Raw genomic sequence first — 25,103 nt, forward strand, 5'->3', positions numbered from 1 at the left:
AATAATAATCTTATTTACTTTCTGAGTGTCGTCTTACCTCAATCATTATTTTGCATTTCAGATCATTTTGAGGACCGTACCAGAAATCTGGAGTAACAAGTGCATGGGCGGGAGTAGAAAGAGTATAATAGAATAAAAATTTAGTATAATGTAATTTAGAATATGTTTGTGTACTTTAGAATTTTATATTTTAATAATTAAGACATATATGTGTAATAAAACTAATTAGTACTCTGGTAATAAAAATAATTTAGATTTATTTGCATCCACTGAAAAATTTATATGTAAGAACCCACTCGGGTTCGGTCCTTACATTCCATATAAATCAAGCTACATATCCTCTAAAATTCCTATCATCTCATCATCACCATCATCATCTTCTATTTATTGGCATTCATCATCTGACTTTGATTGTGCCTCACCAACCCTTTCTCCATGGTAAAACCAAAATATATAATTTTGATGCATTTCGTATACCTTCAAATATGTTTTAACTACCTTACGTGTCCATTGAATTTTATCATCTCTCTCAAAGGCATATTCCTAAATTTTTTTTAAATTCATGTATCAAATTTATCTAACCCTCACTTGGTGTTATTTCCCCTCCAAAAAAGGCTAGATAAAAATCACAAAATTACTTACAAAAATGAAATATTTCCATTTTGATCAAAATTTTTAAACTTCCAATTCAAAGGTTATACTAAAACCCATAAACGCCCCTCAAAGTAAACTGATTCAGTAATATACAAGAGACACTTCACATCTTCTCATTCAAAAATAATATGGAAGTAATATGTTATTGGTGATAAATATTATAAGTCAATAAGTGAGAATATTTATCTTATAGTAATAAATCAAATCTATGGAGAATAAAATCTGAAGAGGTACAACCCCAATTGCACAAGACTTAAAAGAATTGGGTTCGGTTAACCGATTTAATTTATAAATGAATGAAGAAATCATAAAACAGGGCTCACCCAATAAATAAACGAGTACTCGTTAAGAAATATATAATATCTTTATTTTATATATATTTTTAAAATTGCATAAAAAAATGAGTTAAAATTTTAAAACAACTCATTTATTCTTTTCTCATTAAAGATTTACATTTTCTTTTGTTTGGATTCAAAACATAATTGTTACATTGACTAGGGGCATAAATCATGTAGTTATATTAAAGTAATATTCTATTGTATCCCTTTACTGTATGCACTGAAAACTGATCGTAACCCCCTCACTGTGTGCACTCAATTTTTGCTGTAGGAGTGTGCATAATTTAGTTTTAATCAAATTAATCGATCGGGTTCGATCGGTTTGGTTTGGGTAATTTATAATTCGGTTTGATTTGATTTTAAAATAAAGTAATTTCAGGCATTCGATTTTCAATTCGGTTATGGGTAATTTGTACTTCGGTTTATCGAATTATCTAAAATTTTAATTAATTAATAATTAAATATAAATTATTAAATTATATTATTTATGATTTTAATTTTTAGGCTAGGTTGGCCGCTAGGTTCCATTCGGGATTCAGCCATTGCCATTCTTGAATCCCAATATCCCATTTGCCTCTTCCAGCCTGCCCTCTTCTCCCCACTTCGGCTCTTCCCTACCCAAGTTCGCAGTTCGCAAGTCGCAACCTCGCCGGCAGCCGGCACTCCCTGACTCGCAGTCCCAGTTCCCTTCAGCGTCACCTTCTCTTCCCAGTTCCCTTCCCACTTCGCAGTTCGCACACAGTCGGCGACGGCGAGTTCGAACCTCCTGTTCCAGATCGGCAGATCCAGTCTACCCCTTCGGACTTCGGCTTCCATCTTCCCAACTTCGCAGCTCGCACTCTCGCAGACTTGCAGTACTCCTTTGGATCTTCCGTCCTTCAGGTTTTCCATTTTTCCGTTGTGTTCAAAACTCAAAAGTCTTTGCAGTTTGATGTTTATTGAAATTTTAAAATACCCTAAGATGAGCACAATGTGTTCGATTAAATGTATGAGAGAATATTTCCTCCAAATTATTATATTCATGTTGATCAGTCTCCCTCTTTAAAATGGGTTTCTTTGTGTTATTTGTTTATATTTGTTTGAATGTTCATTGAATTTGAGTTTTGTCCCTTTTTAATTTTTTTATATTTGTGTTTTCTTACTTTTGTTGTGCTCAAAGTCCAGTGCCCTGTTCTCTTCTTCTTCGGTTCTTCACTGCTCTTACCAATAATCCTTGTTTGCGTGTCATGGAAAAGTTTTTTGGTGTTGAGAATTTGTCTGATGAGTTGTCCCCCCTGCTATGTGCACTCAACGCCCACTCTACCTCCCCTGCTGTGTCAATTTACTTGATTAATAATTTGTTAGGGTTTCAAAATTCAAGAGGCTGTAGCCCTAACAATTAATTGGAATTCAACCCTTTTTTTAAAAAAAATTATCAATGAGATTTACGTACTTACAACAATGAGTTTTCATTGCCTTCGCTAATAGGACATTATTTAACGGCCATTCAAATAAATTGTCATTATGTATAAATTTTTATGACAATATTTTATTCTCATTGTTAAATCTTAAAATTCTTGTAGTGTATTCGACACGTGTTGACACATGCCACTGACATGGCTAGATGTGTATGGTACATGTCATAAATTAATTTTTTGGGCAAAAATATTCACCTTCCCTAATGTTTGGCAAAAAGACAGAGACCTCCCTTGAGATTTTAAAAATGTCAAAGACCTCCCTTCAAAATACTTTTCTTTTTACAAAATTCAAAGGAAAGTTTGTGTATTTTTGATAAATTTAAGGAAAGTTCATGAGAGTTTTAATATCATAGGGGAGGTCATTAGAATTTTTGAAAACTCAAAAAAAGTCATTATCTTTTTGGCAAACGGTCAGTGTCTTATGCCCTAATTTTTTTTGTTTTAATATTCGAACACAACTAGGAGTAGACATGCCGAGGGCCTGTTCTAAGCCAAACGCACATCTGGCCTGCTCCTTCAGTTGCTTTATACCCAAGAAAAAGAAAAAAAGAAGGCAGACAGAATGTAGATAGGGGTGGCAAAACGGGTCGGAACCCGACGAGGGACCCATGACCCTCTCGTTTAAATTGGGTTCAGATTTAGCAGAAGATGATCCGTTTATAAACGAGTCAACTTGAACCCGATTCGTTTAATAAATGAGTTTAGCTTGGGTACCCATCGAGTGACCCATTTAATTTGATATATATATACATACATGTACATTACATTAAAAAAATATTAATTAAAGAGATGTACTATTTCTACATTTTATGTTTTTTTGTTAAGATATTAATAAATAAATAAATAAGTGTTATTTTTTTTTTAAAATTTATGTTGCTTTATATGAAATATTTTGAAAAATTAAAAATAAATAAATTATATTTTTAAATAATTTTTCAACGAGTACCCGTTTATGACTTGTTCATTAAACGAACGAGTTTGAATTTATATGTTGGTCATCAATTAAACGGGTCAATCTGAACACATTTAATCCCTACCCATTTACGACCCGTCCAACCTTTACGTTAACCCGTTTTACCACCCCAAAACTTAGAAGATGGAGCAGGTCCAGCTCCTTTGTCAAACGATTGAAACCCTAGCACTCGCAACCCCATCCTCCCAGCCTTCAAACCTCTGTTCTAGTCCCCTAGCCTTATTCACCAGACATCTTAGCCTTCATCAACGACAATCTTTGCTTCTGTTGAAGGCTAAAGGGCTCTTCTTGCTCGAGTCTCTCCCTGTTTGCCGGACATCTCCCTGGAGCACTCATGATTCCATCCTCCCAGCCTTTCCTCTCTCAAAGCCTTGAGCGCTCTTTTTTGCTTAACGTGAGTCGTTCCCTCCCTCATCTCCATATCCTTGCATGTTTTTTATTAGTTTGGAACTATTGAAGTACCGGAGCACGAAATTGATGTTTCAGTGTTTGAATGGTTAGGTAAAAAATCGATATTAATGTTTTAGTGTTTTCAAAAACCAAAAGATGAAAGGGGGCGGACCAAGCACAAAAAATGCAACATCAGAGTGTGCTTGCCAATTGCCACCCCATCCTCCCCCACTGGCTCACTGCCTATATTTTGTATTCTTGTTTTTTAAAAATTTGATGGATGATGATATTGATATATTGATATCATTTATTTAATATTAATAGCAAATTATCATATTCAATATTAATATTGTTATAATGTTATGAAACTGCGGAAATATGGAACTTGGACTATTGTCATTGTTGTCTGCTTAGTTGGAAATGTTTCTTGAGTTCTCTAATGAGTGTTGTTAATGTTTATGCAATTCATACTTGAGCATGAGTGATGCTTATTAGCTCTATATTTTTCATTTAAAAGGATGCAATTCATAATTGAGCATGAGTGATGCTTATCCCCTCTCTATTTTTCATTTAAAAGGGAAAACATGCGTAATTATATATATTTTTCATATTAATTAACTAACATATCCCAGTGTCATGGGCCGACTATTTTCACACCGTTGTGAAAGGACAGTGCAGCACTAGCTAAGGCCCTCTTGCTTAACTAGCCAGCTTGTCGTTTACCACAATTCATCCACGAAATACTTTCATTAACATTCAATCAAATATCAGCAGAAGCAGTAAGCAATTATGAAAGCAGTGGCAAACAAGCAATAAACATTGAACCAACACAATTCCTTAACAACATCTTTGTTAACATTGTGTGTTTAGTGAGGGACGCAAGTAGGCTAAGCACGTTGACAATAACTAGTGAGTTTTATAAGATTGATGAACACTCACCCTCTCCTAAAGAGCTTTACATGCAATTCTCATCCTGATATTAGGAAACATCAAAGTGAACAAGGAGTCATATTGTCTTATTTGGCATACAGAGAAACAACTAGTAGAAAATAAACTTACACTAGAATTTATATGATGGAAGCCCATCCCCAACGCACGAGACAAGCGGTCACAGGCAAGCATAATTTCCTGAACAAGCTCGGCTTATGACGCTCCCCCACTTATGTGGTCGATGTCCTTGTAGACTTTGACGCTAGGTACACTTCAACTTTGTTCACGAACAGTTGCATATCTTCTGCAGAAATCCTGCTGATTTCTTCATCACCAAGGCCTTTCCGCTTCATTAAGAACTCTTGCCGCTTCTTCCTTGAGGATATGAACTCTCTATCTGATATCTTCAACTTCATGTCTATCAGGTTGCACTGTCTTCAACTCTGCTCTGTTTGACTGACTTTTGCTCGGATCGTCGATGTCGGCGTTGAATGGCTTGAGGCAGCTGACGTGAAACACATGATGCACTTTCATCCAGTTAAAGTGCTGCAGTCTTCCCCCTTGATCTGCCCACTTCTTCATCTGTTTAGAAGCTTTCTCCAGATAGGCTTGGGCAATTTTGCATTCTGTCTCCATTCTCTGGTGAAGATGTACGCCCTGGGACTATTTCCTCTGTACAGGTCGCCCACTGTGTGAGATAACAGCGGCTGCTAGCTTGTAACAAGCTTAAAGGGGCTCTTGTTGGTTGTTGAGCTCCTTTGGGTATTGAAACAGAATTGAGCAACATCAAGAAGTTGCACCCAATTCTTATGGTTGGCATTGACAAAATGGCGCAAGTACTCTTCTAGTAGTCCATTGAATCTCTCCATCTTTCCTTTGTCTGTTGATGGTAACTCGAAGAGATTTCAAATTTTGAATCAAGAATTCTAAAAAATTCTGTCCAAAAGTTGCCGGTGAATCTTGAGTTTCGGTCACTAACAATGTCTTGGGGAACACCCCAATATTTCACAATCTTAGTGAAGCACAATTGTGTCGTCTCCTTTGCCGAACAGTACTTTGGTGCGGCTATGAACGTACCATACTTCGAAAACCTATCTATAACCACAAGTATAGACCTTGCATCTCACACTCTGAGCAGGTTGGTGATGAAGTCCAGTGAGACACTTTCCCACAGTTTGGATGGTATTGGTAGGGGCTCCAGCAGCCTTGTACTCTTCTTTCGCTCCACCTTGTCTTGTTGGCAAGTTAGACAAGTCCGGGTATAATCAACCGCATCATCACGCATGTGCGGCTAATAATACCTCTGTTTCAATAGTTCTGTCATTGGAGTCATTCTCCGCGAATATTCCTCTACGAACTTCCTGTAATAGTTAGTAAGGCCAAGAAAGGAACACAACTCCTTCACTATCGTGGGGATCTTTCATTCTTGAATCGCCCTTACCTTCTCCATATGCCTCCGGATATGACCTTGCTCAATCACATGACCAAGGAATTTGTTGCTCCACTGAGCGAAAGAGTACTTCTCTTTCTTCACATAGATTTTATTTCCCCTCAACCTGTCGAACACCTTCCGTAGATGCTCTTTATGTTTCGTCAGAAACAACATCGGTGCTACCAATGGTGCTTTGGAAGGGCAAACATATCCCACTTCGAACTCATCAAGTTGTTTCCTCCGCTCTGCTAGCTCTCTAGGCGCCATCCGATATGACCCTTTAGCAGGTGGTTTCACTCCTGGCAACAACTCGATCTCATGGTCCACATCCCGCCGTGGAGGCAAGTTATAAGGCAACTTATCTGGCATCACCTCTTTGTACTCATCCAATACTGCTTGGATGGTCGTAGGCGCCCGCTCTTGGCCTACTTCTTCATCTACCACCACTGTGGCTAGATATGTCTGCTCACCTTTTCTCAATCCTCTCTTGAGTTGCATGGCTGAAAGGAACTTCCCATTGTCTTCTTTTTTTGCAACGACTTGCACCATGTAAGGGTGATCTCCCATCAGATATAAGGAACCAGTAGAAGGCATTAGCATTGCCTTCACCCCCCTCAGGAATTTCATTCCCAAATAGACTAGAAAGTTATCCAATGGCACTGCTGTGAAATTCGCATGACCTTCCCACTGTCCAAGCTTAATCGGCAATTGCTTGGCTACTCCTAGAGTAGGCTAGGTTACAGAATTAACTGCTTTCATGCATCCTGTATCATTCTCCAAAGATAAATTGAGTCTCCATGCTTTTGGCTGCGAAACAAAATTATGAGTAGCCCTGGTATCCACCATAGCGCGGGTACTCTTCCCATTGATCCTCAAGTCCACAAACATCAATCCTTTTGCTCGTGTAATTTTCGGTGCTTTTGCCTACTTTTTCAATGCGCTTAGTTGATGCATTGCACCCACCCTCGGGGTATCCTCCTCTTTTCCATCACTTTCCAACACTTGTTTTGAAGTTGAAGTGGAAGCTTGTAAGGCATTGAGGGATCCCTTGTGTGGGCACTCCATAACTCTATGAGAGCCTCTACACAAGTAGCATGAAATTTTACCCTTTTCATTGGGTGTGTTGAATCCTCGAGACGATAAAGCTTCCTTTGAAGTTGAGGCCTTATAGTCAGCTCCCCCACTCTTGGGTTTGCCTTTCTTGAAAGACTTTCCACTGTTTTTCCTTCCGCCAAACTCTTTGGACGAAGTGGTGTTATCACCAACGTTCTGCAGCAGCTTGCGCGGTAGACAAATCTTGAACTCTTTGCCAATGAAGTTCAATTCTTGCCCACGATTTTAATCTCTCAAGAAAATAAAATAGCTTATCCTTTTCCAACATGTCCCAGATATCCAACATCAAAGCAGAAAATTGTTTCACGTATTCCTTGATTGACCCAGTATGCTTGAGGTCTCTTAGCTTTTTCTTAGCATTATACCCAACGTTCTCGGGAAAGAACTGGGCCTTGAGCTCTCTCTTCAAGTTTGCCCAATTATCCACTACACATCTTCCATTTTCTATTTTATTGTACTTGGTACGCCACCACAGTTTAACGTCACCAACCAAGTACATGGTCGCAGTATCCACGTTCACCTATTCTAAGGCTATCATCATAGTGCGAAAGTACTATTCCATATCAAACAAGAAGTTCTCCAACTCCTTGGAACCACGGGCACGCCTATACGTCTTGGGTTCGGGTACCTTGGTCTTGCTAAACCCCAGAGTGTTAAGTTTCCCATAACAAGAACCATTAGATTCATCTTTGCATTCAAACCAGCTATCCGAGACTGCAAAGTTTCCATAGTGTGGTGAAAGTCCTCTGACATTTCACCTATCAAACTCTTGATGCTTTTGTGATCCCATCATTTCATCAACAAGTTCCCTCAGTTGGGCCACCTCTGCGGCCATGTTGTTGGCTATTGTCTCAGCCTGTGCTTCCAGCACGTTGATTTTCTTAGCATTGGTTGGTGCCATGGTCACTTACCAAAGCTTTCCCAATCCCACAACGAAGGTATCTGAGTTCATGTAGCAATTAACCGAGTTCTGATACCAGGTGTCAAGGGCCGACTATTTTCACACCTTTGTGAAAGGACCGTGCGGCGCTAGCTAAACCACTCTTGCTTAACTAGCCAGCCTGTCGTTTACCACAATTCATTCATGAAACACTTTCATTAACATTCAATCAAATATCAGTGGAAGCAGTAAGCAATTATGAAAGCAGTAGCAAGCAAACATTAAACATTGAAGCAATGCAATTCATTAACAACACCTCCGTTAACATTGTGTGTTTAGTGAGGGAGGCAAGTGGGCTAAACACGTTGACAATAGCTAGTGAGTTTTATGAGATTGATGAACACTCACCCTCCCCTAAAGAGTTTTACATGCAATTCTCGTCCTGGTACTAGGAAACATCAAAGTGACTGAGGAGTTATACGGCCTTATTTGGCATACGAAAAAACAACTAGTAGAAAATAAACCTACACTAGTATTTACATGATGGAAACTCATCCCCAACGCACGAGACAAGCGGTCATAGGCAAGTATATATATTTTTCATATTAATTAACAAACATATCCCAGCCATGTCGTATCCGTGCCCTGTATCAGTATTGGAGCTAAAGTTCTATTTCTCTTCAGTACACCGTTTGGCACATTAGGCAATGTTTTCCTTATTTTAGCCTTCTTTTTTGGGATTTCTTGTCCTCTTTTGTCTGTATTTTCTCTCTTAATATATATATACCATTAATTAAGGGAAGCCAAAGCAGTTTTTATCATCTTTCAGTAGAAAACTTTCAACATACAAGTTTTCTTTTAATTTCAACATTTATTAAGCATGGAATTCAGATGGATGGTATGTAATTTGACAAAATAATTCTGATTTCAATTTTCTAAAATCTATTTATAAGTTGGAAAATGCATGGTTTGGCAAGTCAATGTTTATGCATAAGTTGGGGGACATTGCATGGTTCTTATTGGTAAAATATTATTTTTTTGTACATAAAGGACATTATTGTAATAAAAAATATTATTCCACTTTCTCATTTTTATTTCATAACAAGCATTGTAATGTAATTTCATTCCTCATTCAATTCCTTCTTGCATTGATTCCATTCTGTGAACCAAAAAACCCATTAGGGTTTTAGACGTCGAACATTTCTCCTGTCCACCTGTGGTTTTATGGATCTTGTTGCTCTTCAGGATCCTCACAAGCTTAATTGTATTGAGTGATAGTTTGTTCTTTGATTCACAATCACAGGTGAATGATCTTTCTGTGAGGAAGGAGATTTCAGATAGAAATGACAACCCCTGTAGCTGCTGGCTCGTTCAATGGCAACTTGAAGGTAAAGTTTAAGTTCAGAAAGAATAAATTTAATTTTCTATCAAATAAATTTAATTTTCTATCACTCTTATTTTGGGTCGCTCGTGCTCTCTATATTAGCTGGGATGGTATTGAATGGATGTTTTCCCTTGTCTGCATCAAATATTGATAAATGGGGATTATCTTTGTTTCCAAAAGAGAATTGCTTCGAGGTTTTTTGCCCATGTTGCTACCATTTCTGTCTTGATCCTTGGGGTTTCAATGAATTGGGCAATCGTTAAGACATTTGGGTGGGAATCATGTCTCATTGATTTCTCTCTCTCGCTACAACAGTTGTGCCTTTTCATTTCTGCTGTTATTAGCATTCGCATGTTGGACAATGCTGTTGTGTTTGAAGTACTTTTGAGTGAAAATTACAGTGATGAGAACTGGAGTGAAATCTAAAGATTATCAAGAGTTTCTTGTCACCTTTCTGTGTACTCTAGTTTTAGAGCTATTTTATTTTCCTGAACTCACTTTGGGGGCCTTACTACTTTGTGGTCTCTTGCTTTGGATGCTTTTTAGGGAATTAGATCCTGTTTATTCGAATTATCTCTAGCTAGGGTTAGATTCTTCAGAACGTCTTGCTACCTTAATTATGAAGCATTCTGTTTGGGAAATAGATCCTGTTTATTCAAATTATGTCAATGACCCTAACGTATACTCTTATTTTGTTCTTTTTGTCAAATTCTAATGAAAGAAAACAAAATTTATTCCTGAGAACTCATATAATTTTTGTTTCTTTAAACCCTAATTACCCCTCCCTCCAATGATCTGATGTAGATAGATACACTTGGATGATTATCATTATTTTTTATTCATTAGCAATCAAATGGAGCATTTATTTATTTGATCTTCAGTTAGTCATCTGGTTGCATCATGCATGTTCAACTTTTTCTTGTTTGTTGGACTCTAAATTCATTAGGAATTTTAAGGTCAGTGTAGTATCCCATTTTAGCTCCGCAATAGAAGTTAGTGACTATAGGAGCATGAAAGATGTTTGTTGGTCTTTTTGTTTGTTTTTAGATAACACAAATTTTCATTAGAGCAAGAAAAAAGAACCAATTACAGAGAAAAAGGATTAGGCATCCTCTGGAAAACAAAAAAACAAAAAAAAACAGAAGAACAGGCAATAAATAGATTTACATCTGCTTTCTAGTCCCTCTAGATATTGGACGGTGAAAGACCCTTAAAAACCCCAAAAGAGTGAGCCAAAATAGGAGCCAAAAACATAGCTTTCTCCCAAATCAAACTCAGGAGAGTCTTCTGATATTTAAATTTTCTGGCATTCCTTTCAAGCCAAAGCGTCCACAATGTAGAAAAAAACTGTAGAATATCAAAACCTTTCTTTTTTTCTCATTCCTTCCAAAACCCCAGAAATGAGCTGTGCACTCATGAACAACCTTTGGTGTTACCTAAGCCTTGCCAAAACAAGAACACAGATTGTTCCACAGCACTCTTGCCACCTCACAATGCAAAAATAGATGACAATTAGTCACCCCTCCTTGCAACACATCATGCAAATAGCTGGAATGAGAGCTTTATAAAGCCTCCTTGTTTGAACCTAGTCCATCATATTAACCCTGTTGAGAACCAAAGTCTTGATGAAAGCTCAAATCTTAAAAGGGACAATAGCCTTCCACAACTTTTTATCCAGATAGAAAGGGCTATTGTTAATAAATTTAGCAAGATGGACAAAAAGGGGATTTGAAGAAAAAGACCCCGAAGAGTCCCCAATCCAAAGCCTAGCATCCCCCCTTGTACTAGGATTGAAAGAATTTAGAACACTCAACAGGCAAGTGCTCTTCTATCTCTCTTTCATTTTGAGACTCTTGAAAAGATAGAGGTCCCATGAAACAAAACCCCCCTCAGAAGAATAATATTCTAAAATGGATGCATTATGAATGGAAGATAGTCTATACGAATGAGGCACTAGAGATTCCGACAAACTCTCACCCACCCAAGCATCCTCCCAAAAACAAACACTATCTCCAATGCCAACAGAAAAATGAACAAGGGAAAAAAAATACTCAAAACAAATTTCCAAGGGCATGCATCAATGCTACTTCCCCTAGTATCCCAACCATACCTATGAATACCACCATGCTTACTTTTTATTACTTTGTGCCATAATGAATTAGACTCTAAGGAGAATCTACATAACATTACTTATCAAGGAGATGTTTCTAGAAACCACGCTATCAAGATCTAGACCTCCCTCTAATTTTGTCCTCCCAACTAATAAGATGAGCACCCTTATCCTTCCTAAGACCTGATCACAAAAAATCTCTCATAAGTTTCTCCAATTGCCAATCTACTTCCGAATGATTTTTAAAGAGAGTAAAGCAGTAAATGGGAATATTAGATAAGCACTAATGAGAGAAATCCTACCTCCCCAATATATATAGGCCTTCTTCCACCCCTCAAGTCTCTACCCTACCCTCTTAATCATCAGGTCTCAGAAAGCAGCAGATAGAGGATTACCCCCTAGAGGAAGGCCTAGATACGAGATGGGAAAAGTCAACAAATCGCACCCCACAAGAGATTTAAATCCCTCTAATTCCTTATTTTTTAGATTAATGCCAGTCAAGCCACTTTTAACCTAGATTATTTTTTCAAACTTGAATTTTTTTTTCCAGATTTTAAGCAAAGTGAGTACCTTATGCAATTTTTCTCAGTACTATTCTCTAAAAAAGAAATATTTTTTTTTGTTTAATTGGTAAAGAGGAACTTTTGCTAGTTGGGCATCAAGGGGAGGCCACACTGTGGCACAAAACGTCAACCACTCTGTAGAGTGTCACAAACATCAATAATTACGATACGATCATTAACAATTTTTCCCACTATGCCAGCCATTGCTCTTTTCAAATCTGAAGCAGTGTAGCTGTATCTTTGGAGGCTCTCTTATTTCTTTCTTTCCAAGCTCACCAGAAGATGGCGAGGGGGGTGAGATTCAAAGCCTTTCGCTTCTCCTTGGTGGCTCTGATGCCTTTCAAAGCCCAAATCCATCCCCCCCTCCAAAAAAAAACCCAAAAAATGGAGTTTTTGTAGTAACCCACTAATATCCAATCAAGGGCAGAGCCATGTTCCAGAAATTCCTTGTCTAGGGGCAGTGGAGAAGAATGTGATTGATTGATTCTGCATCAGCTATACAAAGAAAACATCTATTTGTAATTGTAAGCCCCATTTTCTGTAGATTGTCTAGGGTTAAAATATTTCCATGTGTAGATTCCCAAACAAAAAAAGGACCTTTGAAGGGCTGCTGTCCTCCAAATATTAATCCACGGGGAGTTTTTGCAATTTGTCCCCATCAGAGAAAAGCTTCTTGTAGGAAGATCTAACAGTGAAAACACCATTTTTTGTCCAAAACCCATTTTGGTTCGTTGGGGATGTTTTGGTATCGAAAACTATAAAGATTGCTGTAAAATTTGGAGGGTGCATGAAGTTCCTAATTTTCTACGTTCTTAGTAAAAGGAACATTCCAGAAAATCCCCTACTCGTAGATTTGAAGATGATGACTGAGGAGGGCATTTTGTCACCCAAACTGTAGATGGAAGCAAGGCAGCTCTAAGATTGTCCTGCGACATGTCATGTGAAAAGTAAATATTGACCTCCTTCCCCACTTGAAATCTCACATATTGGAAAAAATCATCCCATCCTTGCCTAATGAATTTCCAAACCTCCCACTCCGTAGGTCCCCTACTATTTTGTGTTTATCCAACTATTATGCTTGAACCCATTTAGACACAATGATTTCCTGCCAAAAGTCTCCCTTTTCCTTCATGAACCTCCATAACCATTTCCCAAGGAGGGCTTTATTGAGAGTGAGGCGGGTTTCAACTCCAAACCTCCCTATCATATGGGTTGTTTAACCTCTCCCCATCTAACAAGTTGGTATTTAAACTCCTCCCCTAAGATTCCCCAAAGAAATTTTCTCAGTATTTCCTCCAATCTCCTAGCAACTGAGGCCAGTTGGGGAAGGAGGGACATGAAATAGACTGGAAGATTCATCAAAGCGCTCTTGATAAGGGTGAGTCTACCATCTTATGATAAGAAATTTCTTTTCCAGCCTGCCAATCTCCTTTCAAACTTCTCAATAATGGGGGTCCCAAACTCCTTTGTCTTTGAATTTGGCTCCAAGAGGGAAACCAAGGTGACAAATGGGAAAGGATCCCCTCAGAAGACTAGCAAGGAAGGTCCCCCCAAGGGTGTTGTCTCCAATTAGAATGAGCTCACTTTTACCAAGGTTCACTTTCAAGCCGGCCTCAAACCTGAACAAAATGCATCAAAGGTTGAGAATTTGAAGGGGATCTTCTTCACAAAAAATGATCATATCATTTGCGAAGAGGAGATGAGAAACTTCTGTAAGCCTACCATTTTTCCTACCTTGAGACCTCCAAAGATCCATCCCTCAGTAGCTTTTATCAGTATGAGGCTGAGCACCTCCATTACCAAAATGAATAGAAAATGGGATAAGGGATCCCCCTTGTCTCAAGTCTCTCAATGAGTGAAAGAAATCAGAATGACAACCATTTATGAGCATTGAGAAGCTTGAAGTTTTGATGCATTGTGCAATCCAACTACACCAAAGCTCCCCAAAGCCTATTTTTCTATCAAGTGCTTTCTCGTTATCTAGTTTGTGTACTACTCCCCTTTTTCCCTCCTTCAGATATGCATCCACCACCTCATTAGCTATTAGGGCAGCATTGATAATTGTCTTCCAGCCACAAAGCATGATGATACTGACCAATGACTTCTGGTATTGCTTTTTTTTATCCTCTCAGTTAGGACTTCGACGATGATTTTATAAATGCTACCCACCAAGCTAAAAGGGCGGAAATCTTTAATGTTAACAGCCCCAACTTTCTTCAGAATAAGAGGATCAAAGGCGATACTGATGCAATTGACACATTTTCCTGATCTATGAAACTCCTTGAACATGTTTATAATGTCATGCTTGAGAAGGCTCCAGTTAGCTTGAAAGAAATCCAAGGAGAAACCATCTAGTCCGTACGCTTTATCCCCATTGCAATTTTCAATAGCTTGGAGGATTTATGCTTCATCATAGGGTTCTCTAGCCACCCCACAATGGAGGAATTGAGAGATTTGAAATTGATTCCATCCACTGTAGGTCTTCAAATCTCAAGTTCAGAGTAAAGATCTTTATGAAAATAACAAATTCCTTTTTTAAAATCTTCTTCCCTAGTCAAGGTGATTCTCCCAATTACAATGTTGGATGAGGCGTTAGGATGAGCATTTGCTGTTCTGTGAAATATACCAGACAGGTTTCATATGATACTGCTTTTGTGTTTTGTTTTAGACTTGATTTGTTGACTTCAGTATATGTTTTGTCAATAACTGTGCATGTTCTTTATTTTTTCCATGCAGAGAGCGCTTGCTGGCCTGAGGCGTATCAATTTAGAAGGTCTGCGATGGAGAGTATTTGATGCTAAAGGCCAGGTTGGATTGGATATTCTTTATTTACCATTTACTGTTTGAAAATAACTCTGTTTGCAATCCACTTGACCAAGTGTTGGCCTATAATACAAAAAAGCACTAATTATTATTGTTGTCCAAATACAATTAAAGTGATTGTTTGCTACCTTTTGGTGGGAAAAAGTTGGAGAAGGGGTTAGATTGTAGGGGCCGGGAGGCAGTTAGAAAGTGTTTCAATACATTGTAGTGAAACAGAGTGTGGAGATTGAAGTTTTAACCCTGAAAGAACTGATGTCTTGATAAATGTGTTATTTTGGTTGAATTGCTAGTTTTGCTATATCCAGAATTTTTCTTTTTCTATCTGAGCTTGCAAAAATAACTATTAACTTCCTGTATTATAGGTCCTTGGGAGGTTAGCATCTCAAATATCTACTGTGATTCAAGGCAAGGATAAACCAACTTACACTCCCCACCGTGAAGAGGGGGATATGTGCATTGTGCTTAATGCAAAGGATGTTTGTGTTACAGGGCGAAAACTGACCAATAAATTTTACCGTTGGCATACTGGGCAAGTACTATTTTTTTGGATTATTCCTTCTGGTTTGCTTTTATGGCATGATATTGGGCAACTGCTTTAAGTGATTCAGTTGGGGTGTCGATTGGCAATTAAGTGCTTCAGTTTAACTGTTGACATGTAGTAACTGCCAAAGATCTCAAATAAAAAGGTGGGCATTACTTCTTGGGAAAAAAATGCTTACATTTATGTAATGTTCGGGGGATGCATTTTGGGGCTTGAACGTGGATTTGTGTGGATTTGAAAAAAACTCAATACAAGTTTGTAGTATGTTTTATTCAAATCCACACAATTCCAAATCACAGGTCCTAATTTCATGCTCCCAAAGCCAGAGTTACGAATATTGAACAATCTCATTATAATTTTACTGTTGAGAAAATTAATTGAATTGAATCCATTTAAGTGCTTTGGAAAATAAAGTACTCCCATCAAACATTAATATAAAAGACACTGAGGAACTAAGCCATTGTAATTTGTTTCTGAATGCTCTTAATTTGTTTAGTTGTTTTAGTTGTTTCTTTGTTCATTTGAATGTATGCTATCCATAGGTATGTCGGCCACCTCAAGGAGAGGAGCTTACGGGATCAGTTGAAGAAGGATCCTACTGAAGTTATTCGGAAAGCTGTCCTGCGCATGCTTCCAAGAAACAAATTGCGTGATGTGAGTTTTTCTGGTCTACATTTGATTTAAAACAACCATTTTATTTTGGGTCAGCTAGTATGTGAAAGTACATTTGTTAAAAGAATTAATGAGGCCCGTCATGCAATGGTTTATGTCTTATGCATATGCTGTAAGTTGGAGGAAAAGACAAGCTTGGTATCCCAAACCCAACCCCCCCCCCCCCCCCTGGGGCGTGGGGCCAGAGGAAATCACACATTTGTGATAGCCTCTGCATCTTGAATATTTATAGTGCGTCGCATTTTCTCATCTTGGCCTTTTGGATTTGTTTACATCCTTTGTATGGTTGCAGGATAGAGATAGAAAACTGAGAATATTTGCCGGTGGTGAGCACCCCTTTGGTGACCGACCCATTGAACCATATGTGATGCCTCCTCGGCAGGTACGAGAAATGAGGCCTCGTGCTAGACGAGCAATGATTCGAGCTCAGAAGAAGGCTGAACAGCAGCAGCAAAATGCTTCGAACCCAAGGAAAAGCAAAAAGAGGGAAGATGTTCAAACAGAATAGAGTTTGTTTCCTTGTTTGACATCTCGGAAGGTGATGTTGGGATTGCCCTGTGCTTGGTTTGCGCTCATATTATCAGTTTGGTATTTGAATTTTTGGTTCAGGCATTTAATCTTGTGTAGCAAAGATAACGGGGGTCAATCGATTGTAATCTTTCTGGTCTCCAGGGAAAAAAGTTTCATTATGAGTGGAATGAAAAAATTTCCTAGGCAAGATTTTTTTTTTTGTCTGCCAGACATGGCAGCTAATTTGAGAAAAACATGTACTGCTTGACAGCCTCATGATCTGTATGTATGGGATTACTACCCTTAGCTTTATGGGGAGTTTGGTGCATTACCCCTTGGTGAAAGCATGGGGTAGACATTATTTTTGCCTATTAAGTACAAAAAAAATTCTAGTCATGGCTAGAAAATGATCAAGAATATTTTTCATGGCTTTCTTTGGTTTGTTTAGATCTACTGGATATGAAAAAGGTCTAATCAATTTTAAATTTTAGTATAGCACGTCATTTTTGAAAACCCTGTAATAATTTTTTTATGATGAATAGCAAGCTTCACCATGGTTCCTTAAGTGTATGCCTTCAAATGGCAATGTTTGAAAGGTATTTTATCAAAAATGTTATTAACAATCTGCTCGAGTATAAAAACTGACGACAATGAGACTTTCCAGTGCTATTTGAATTTCTAAAAGTAATGGACATTCTAGCACTTGTGGTAATGCAAGTGAATTAAGCCTGCAATATTTTTTGAAAAAAAATTAATTGCAAGGTTTATCATGGTTCCCCCATGATGCATATTTTCAAAAAGGTTTAGTAATTATATATGCTCAAGTCTCTAGCCCCCACAACAAAAGAACCATTGAGATTGTTACTGTGACTACTCTCTGCTGTGCTCTATGCAAATGTCAAAATGAAAATGGCATTTTAGTACTCAGTATAGTGTGATAATACAAGTGAATTAAGCAAAACTCAAGACTCTTCAAACCAAATGAGGCAACAAACAGTAATTCAACTGAGCCACTCAAACCTAACTCAGCCCAACCCTCAAATACTCAACATGGGGAAAGTAGGAAATCCTTCGCATTACAAAGTCCTTTGGGATCAATGCCACAAGAGCAAGTAATCAAATTTATACATTTTGGTTTTGACATGATTAAAAAGGAAGACATAATATAACAGAGTAACAAAGTGAAGGCACTTGCCCTACAACTATGGAATACAGGTGAGGAAAAAAAAAAAAGCACAAAAGGAACTCATTGCTTATCCCAAAATTGGGGGGAGGGGGGAAGGGGAATAAAGGAGAACTCGCAGAAATTCTATTCACTTGAAGATCCATCATCATCATCTTCATGCTCTGTGACGACCTTCTCTATGAACTTCTTCCGAACTCCTTCAATAACTGATTCTCTTGATGGATCACTTCCACCCTGGCCATCATTAAGCACAGGATCTGCTTGGCAGAGAACCAAAGCAACACCTAATATTTTTACCAAAAATTCAAGAAAAACAGTTCCAGAGTTTCATTAAAAACTTATTTATGAATTAAGGCAGCAGGCTAATACAAAAATAAAAATAAAAATAAAAGATAAGTGAAAGAGCAAAATAATCAAGTGCAAACGGGAAACAAAAAAGAAAACGACAGATATTCCATCTCAAAATTGGCATCATTGGGGGGCTTTAGCTCCTAATAGACTGCTCAGTATTACCCACAGGAAACATACAACTAGACCTCATTAGAATCATCTCCATATGAACACAATGAAATTCAGTGAGGAGGTGATGGAAATGAATTGCTAATAAAAATAAGATTTAAACATTTTACAGTAAGCTTCAAGACATGTTTAAGAGAATACATGGGACAAACAGCAGAGAATAATCCAGATAGATATTATCCCTCCAACTGGAAAATCATAGGTTGTATAACTTGTATTGCACACTAAAGTCAATGCAGATGCGAGAAGCAGCATTGTGAGGAGAAGAAACATGACTTCCAAACACAAAATTTGACATGAAATTTAATGAAGTAGATAAAATTCTTGTATGTGTGGAAGAGAGACTGCATAGTGATGCCCTGCCCAGAACCCCAATTTGGAGTGGGGGGACCCCACGCTGCAGCATTTTACATGCAGATTCTTGTATTGCTCACACCGGTACTCTTGCTTTTCCTGTAATCTCACAGAAAATCTGAAGGTTCCTATGAATTATTCTCAAGTGTTCCAAAAATATCTCACAGAACACGCAACATCTACCTTTTACCTAATGTTTGGGAACTTAAGAGTTCAAACCTCGGATTTAGATAAAATACAATACAAAATTGTACACTGTACAGTCTCGCCCAAATCCGATGCATGAAATCAATGATCCCAAACACAACCTTAGAATTCTCCTGAGTTGTGATAATTGTACATAATGGCTAGTTGATAGGTAGACTGTTTCCATTGATAGGTTGACTGATAAAAAGCAACTGACACAATAATGGGCAAAAATGTACACTTTGACCAGCCCAAAAGAACTGAAGAGAAATTATTGCTAATCTTCCTACTGTCAATCTCTCCTTAAGCTCTTGATTTTATTTTCTTAAAAGAGATAAAACCTAAAAACTCTTGTGCCATGGCTTGATAATTTGCCTCAAGAATTTTTCATTCACAACAGATATTTTTCAATTGTATATATCCTTGTAAAAATCTTCTACCATTGTATTCAAAGTATTTGGAATTCTTGATTCCGTGAAAGCAAGAGATTGCAATCTTAGTATACTTCCGTCTGTGAAAGCAAGACGTTGTAGGTTTCACTAAGGCCTTGAGAGAGAGGACATAGCTCTGGGATAGTTGAACCAACCACTATAAAGAGTATTAATAATTTCTCCATTAATCTCTTTGTAATTTTACATTCATGTGGATTTGCTCAACTATATTAGCAGTGCTTTGATTTCCTAAGAACTAAAATTTAGTTAGAGCAAATATCCCCCTCGAGTTGTTTGGAGTAAAAGTTGACATCAAAGCTAAAGACTATTCCTACTTGACTCAGCAGTTGTAGAATGATCTATGACAACCAACATAATCACCACTGCTATAGAGGGGTAATCCAAAGGCCACCGCTTTATGACTCACCTATTGGAAAAATAGAATGAAAATTTACCTTCAATCTCATGACTTTGAAGTTTGGGATATCATCAAAATGGATACTCTCCCAACAACCGTAGAAAATGGTGATACCAAACTAAAACCTAGGAATAGGTTGGGTGAAAAAATGAAATATGCATGCACACCTTAAATGCAAAGCCTTAGGCCATAGTAAAATGAATAGGGCATCTACTAGTGATATAACTAAGCAACTTTGGCATACACTCGAAGTTTTACAAAGGAGCAAACAGAGTTAAAACTGTGTATAGAGTGAATATGTTTGTTCATTAATACAAAATATTGAGATGAGATAACATGAGAATATAAAGGATATATTGACAAGATTTACCTATATCATTAATGACTTAAAATTTGTTGGCAAATCTTATACAAATTATGAGCTTGTATGGAAAACATCTAAGTTCTTGGAAGCAAAACTAGCAATGATAAGGATCTAGAAGCACTCCCATCAGATGAAATGCTTGAGTCTCTTCTTCCCTATGAGATGGAGGCAAAGAAAAAGATAGATGTTAAAGATAAGAAGTATCTTGCCCTTGCCTCTACAAAGGAGAAAATAAAGCTCAAGAAGGTGCTTAGCGCCACATGGGAGGATAGCAATAGCGATTACAAAAGTAGCTCATTTTTATGGCCCTTGAGGACAAAAAAAAGAGGCATGTGATTCTTCATAAACTTACTAATTCTGATTAAATGAACGATGGTATTAAATACAAAGAATTTAGTAAAACCAGTGTTTTAAAAGGCGTTCTTGAAGGCGCACCTTGATGCGTTTTGGGCCTAAAACGCCCTAAGGCGTTAGTGGAAATGCGTAATTCCTAAAAGGCGTACGCCTCAGGTGTAAAGTCTCGCCTTTTTACACCTCAAATGCCAAGCATACGCCTTTCGGGATTCTTGGTTTATAACATAAATTAAACAGGGCAGAACCCAGAATGCATCGAAAGCCCTATCCTACCTCTCTCCCACGAAGCTTCCTCTGTTCTGCTCCCTCGACGAAGCCTCCAGCGAGTCTTCCCCTCGATGATAGCCCCTGCTCTCTCTCAGATGATTCCTCCAGCACCTCCTCTCTCTCTGACGACTCGACGGCTGCTGCTTCCAACGATTCCTCCAAGCTTCTCGTCTCTCTCCGACGAGTCGATGTTCCCTTCCAAACTCTGATCTGCCTCCGACGATTCCTTCGGAGCTGTCGTCTCTCTGCAGCGACCCTCTGCAGTCTCTCGCCTCTCTCCACGACCCTCTCGTACTCTCTGCCACTGTCTTGGCTGCAGCTGGCTTTGAAATTAGAATCTTGAGACATTTTTAATTTGGCTTTTTCTTATGGCTCAAGCTTATTTTTTTAATATATATTGTTTGTGTTTGTTAGTTAAAACTTAAAATTGGCCTATATGATATTTAAAAATTATGTTTTTATATTTTTACTTCGGTGCTGTTTGTCTTCTCCTCACCTTACATGGCAGAAAAGGACTTCCTGTTACAGCAAGAAGAGCTGGTCGGCTCAATGAGACTTTGTTTTAACAGAGAATGACATTCTTCCCTTGCAAGTTGAAGATCTGAGAGGGACATTCCCGAATGGGAGGCCTTGGTAGGACTAACATCTTCATTTAATTTGAAAGGGATATGAATAAAGAATTCTAGATTTTTCCAAAGAGGATGATCATGGATGAACTGATCATGGCTTTCAGCACATAATTTTAGGAGTTGTTTTTGAATGGGCTGGAAATCTGGAAAAAAATAAGACAGAGAATAAATTTTGCTTGTCTAGGTAGAGGGCTTGAATTCTCTTTTGCACTTAATTCCAATTGGAAGAATCCTCAGGGATTTGGATAAACAATAAACATCTCATCCTAAAAGAACATCTTTTTGTGGGAGAGAACTCCCAATAACATGTGTCCAAGTGATGCAATTAGGAAGGAGTTTAATTCCGATTTTCCTTTTGGAAATCAAAGTGGTGGTGAAGATTTGATCATTTGCAGCTCTAAAGAACTGAGTGTGGAAAGACCAGCAATCCGAAGGTAAGACTTTTGGATTACTCATGGTCTATGGGAAACCGTATCAATGTATGCAACAGCGGGTATGGGTTTAACATATTTTTCAGGAAGAAGTTGGATTTGAACATGAGGACTTATCTGTGATTCTTCAGAGGAGAGGAGAGGTTGGACATTGAATATTTCATCTGAATGAGAATTATCATCTGAATCAGAATTTTCGAGTCAGTAAGGACTAGAATGGTTTCTTCAGTCATTTCTTCTTGTTCTAAAAAAACAAATTCAACATCTGCATCAAGATCTTCAGTTTGCAACTGTTGGGCAAGCTTTGCAGATTTTGTCCGATTTGCATGGCATTGTTTAGCATAGTGTCCTTTCCTTTTGCAAATGAAACAACGAGAAGACTTGTCGTGTTTTCGTCGAGATTTCTTTTTGAAGAATCTGAATCTCTTTTTCTTCCTGGGATCTTTTCTGAAACGCTTGCCAGAACCATAATCTTTGAAGTGTTTCTTCTTTTTAGGACTACAGGTGCAATCCTTTTCTTTGCATTTGATCTTAAGATAAGGCTTCTTGCATTGCTTAGTGAACTTGTGGTTTTGCAAGCTGATGAATTTCTCCAAGAGAGATGTCTCTAAGAGATCTTTGGAGAGAAGAGAGTCCCCTTTGAAGTTCAGGCTGAATATCTTCTGGTAGAGAATTAACATAAACCTGTCTGAGGTTTTCATCATTAAGACCGCCGAGAAGATAATATCGTCTGGACATTCTTTGATAATGAAAATCAAGATCTTTTCTCTTTAATGAGCAACAACGCATCTCAAAGTATTCTTGTCTGACTTCATTAGCATGAGCATCAGGGTCTCCAATGAATTCTCGATAAAGAACTCCAAGGGCATGAGAGGGAGACTGTTATCCGATGAACTATAATTGTCTGTAATCACCAAGACTTTGAAACCAATCTTTTAACGTTCTAGTAAATCTAGAAATAAATTTAAGTACTGTTTCAAGATTGTTGCCCTGTTTAGAAAGTTGGAGATCAATCCAAGCACCAAATTCTCCAATTCTATCTCTCCATTTTGTGGATGAGAGACCTTCAAATGAGAACCAGGGACCATTATGAGGAACATATTGCTTTGGGGCTGAGTCAGCTGTGGCCGAATCAACTTCAATAGGTTCTTCTACAATTGGAGTTGTAGTATCAGTCTGTTCATTAAATTCCTGTGTCCTGGAAGATCCTGGATCAGTAAGAGATGCCATTAGCATATGTGAAAGATCTGTAATCTCATCATCCGGTGTGGATGAACTTTCTGATAATGCTTCAGTGGAAACATCACTGTCATCATAATCTTCGAAGGATTTTTCAGGGATGGACAAAACTTTGTCAGCAAGCAATGATGGTGGCTGATCCGAGGATGGAAATGATGGCTTAAACTTTTGATCAACAGAAGTAGGATTGGAAGACTCTGATTTGGGCAAAGTCGGGGGTCATGGGGAAGTAGCCTTGGATGGTATGAGAGAATGTCTATTGAGGAAATCAGCAGTGGACTTGAAATGCTTAGAATAATCTGGTAAGTAGGATGGAGATGGTGGTGACTAAGATGGAAAAGAGGAATATGACGGAGTGTATGGAAAGGATTTAGGGACATAAGAAACTGGTGGAGAATGATGGAGATCTCGTTCCATCTGAGATAATTGATCTTTGAGTCTGTTATCTCTATCTCCTTTTCATTGAACATCGATCCATAATATCCTGTGTCAATGTACTGTCTGAGCTCAGCATCAAGACTAGTAATTTTCCTTTTCAAGCCAGTGTACATATCATTAAGTCTGGAATCAAGACAGTCAAGTCTTTGGGTCATCTGAGTACCTTGAAAAATGAGTTTATCAATCTTATAATCAATGGAAGATAAAGTTGAATTCTGAGATCTAACGTTTTGGGTTTGCCAGTTTAAGACTTGTTCTACTTGTGAAAGGAATTTTCTAGAACCATCTGGTTGGACTTCAGAGGTTTGAACAAAAGGTCTAGAATGCAGGTTTGATTCTGGATATGACCTAGGTTCCAATGGTGGAAAATGTTTGTCATATGGGGATGCCATGAAACAAGGAATAGGTTGGGCTTGGGATACTGGATTTTGGTAAGGAACTGGTTCAGGTTCTTCTGGAGGAAGTAATCCTTCTTGACAAAAATTTTCAAGGGCTCTTTCATAGATCCATAGAGGTTTAGGTTTAGGATCCGGACGTCAAATTCCTATCCATGAGTTATTTGGATCATCAGGCCGCCTTCTGTGAGGAGGAAATGGATTGCAAGACGGTTTGGTTTCCTTCTGGTGTGATATATGGCAATCACAATCAGGATCACACATTGAAGGGTCAACATCCCAGATAAAGTGTCCTTCAATTTTGTCAGTGTAGATGGGAGATCCATCTGCATTAATACTATTTAAGGGGATATCTTCTTCAAAAGTGATAGGTTTTATCATCAGGGATTGGAAAACTGGGGGTATGCTGGAGGAAGCACCATCTTTTGGATCAAACACAGTTTTCACAGTTCCATCTGGCAGTCTCTGGAATTTCGGATCTGAAAGATGAATTGGTATTGAATGCTGGTGAAGTTGCTCATAGCTGGTAATCCACTCCAAAGGAATAAGTTGTTTTAATTCATCTCTGGGAATTTGTCTTGGTATCTGCAAGATGGTTGGCACTTCATCTTCTCTTTCAGCAGTAGTGAGAATAGTATTGTCAGACTATCCTGGAAGAGGAAGATCAACAGCATGATCTTGTAGTCTGTAAGATGAGCCGATGGTGAAGAGTAGCCATATAGGCAGAGGATATCTGAGGAGCACCAATGATTTGAAGCTGGACCTTTATACAATTCTTCAAATTTTTATCCCTTAAAGGAATATTGAAATTTGGAAAAAATGTGAGGCAGACACTTCTAGCTTGAAGTGTAGCGAGAGAAGTCCCGATAGCAGCATGCTCATACTGAGTATAAGTGGGGTTGAGGAGAGTAATTCTTGCTATAACAGGAAGTCTTTTTCTGCCATGTAGGGTGAGGAGAAGACGAACAACACCGAAGTGAAGGTGAGTATAACCTTCTCTAATCCATTGGTTGATCAGATCTTGGTCAAGCTCAAGATCAATATATTGTTCTCTGGAAGAAGCCGGGATAAGACACTTGTCAAGAGCTGTGGTCTGAACATATTCTTTGACCTGAGGTCTAT

At 38.2% G+C, this 25,103-nt stretch overlaps 2 protein-coding genes across 2 annotated transcripts in view; one reads left to right on the forward strand and one right to left on the reverse strand.

The window, feature by feature from the left end:
* The first annotated feature begins 1,487 nt into the window (after positions 1–1,487).
* On the forward strand, positions 1,488–17,189 carry LOC131168348 (uncharacterized). Its single transcript, XM_058127707.1, has 6 exons — positions 1,488–1,874; positions 9,471–9,555; positions 14,961–15,032; positions 15,410–15,576; positions 16,131–16,242; positions 16,553–17,189. Exons 2-6 carry the CDS (start codon positions 9,511–9,513, stop codon positions 16,766–16,768), a joined length of 612 nt encoding a protein of 203 aa, XP_057983690.1. The 5' UTR covers positions 1,488–1,874; positions 9,471–9,510; the 3' UTR covers positions 16,769–17,189.
* A 632-nt stretch (positions 17,190–17,821) lies between these two features.
* The window catches only part of LOC131168109 (uncharacterized), a 30,726-nt gene continuing 23,444 nt past the window's right edge, over positions 17,822–25,103 (reverse strand). The window contains exon 4 of the mRNA XM_058127318.1: positions 17,822–18,240. Coding sequence (XP_057983301.1) covers positions 18,080–18,240 — 161 coding nt within the window. The 3' untranslated portion in view covers positions 17,822–18,079. The remainder of the gene's footprint in view (positions 18,241–25,103) is intronic.

This window comes from Malania oleifera, chromosome 11, assembly GCF_029873635.1.
Source record: "Malania oleifera isolate guangnan ecotype guangnan chromosome 11, ASM2987363v1, whole genome shotgun sequence".
Taxonomy (NCBI): Eukaryota; Viridiplantae; Streptophyta; class Magnoliopsida; order Santalales; family Ximeniaceae; genus Malania; species Malania oleifera.

What these genes read in the sequence shown, in the direction of transcription:
- LOC131168348 (XM_058127707.1), top strand. Translation starts at nt 9,511, where the DNA reads ATGACAACCCCTGTAGCTGCTGGCTCGTTCAATGGCAACTTGAAG. An exon ending in CGTTCAATGGCAACTTGAAG is followed by an intron (nt 9,556 to 14,960) that starts GTAAAGTTTAAG and finishes TTTTCCATGCAG; the next exon opens with AGAGCGCTTGCTGGCCTGAG. An exon ending in TTTTACCGTTGGCATACTGG is followed by an intron (nt 15,577 to 16,130) that starts GCAAGTACTATT and finishes TGCTATCCATAG; the next exon opens with GTATGTCGGCCACCTCAAGG.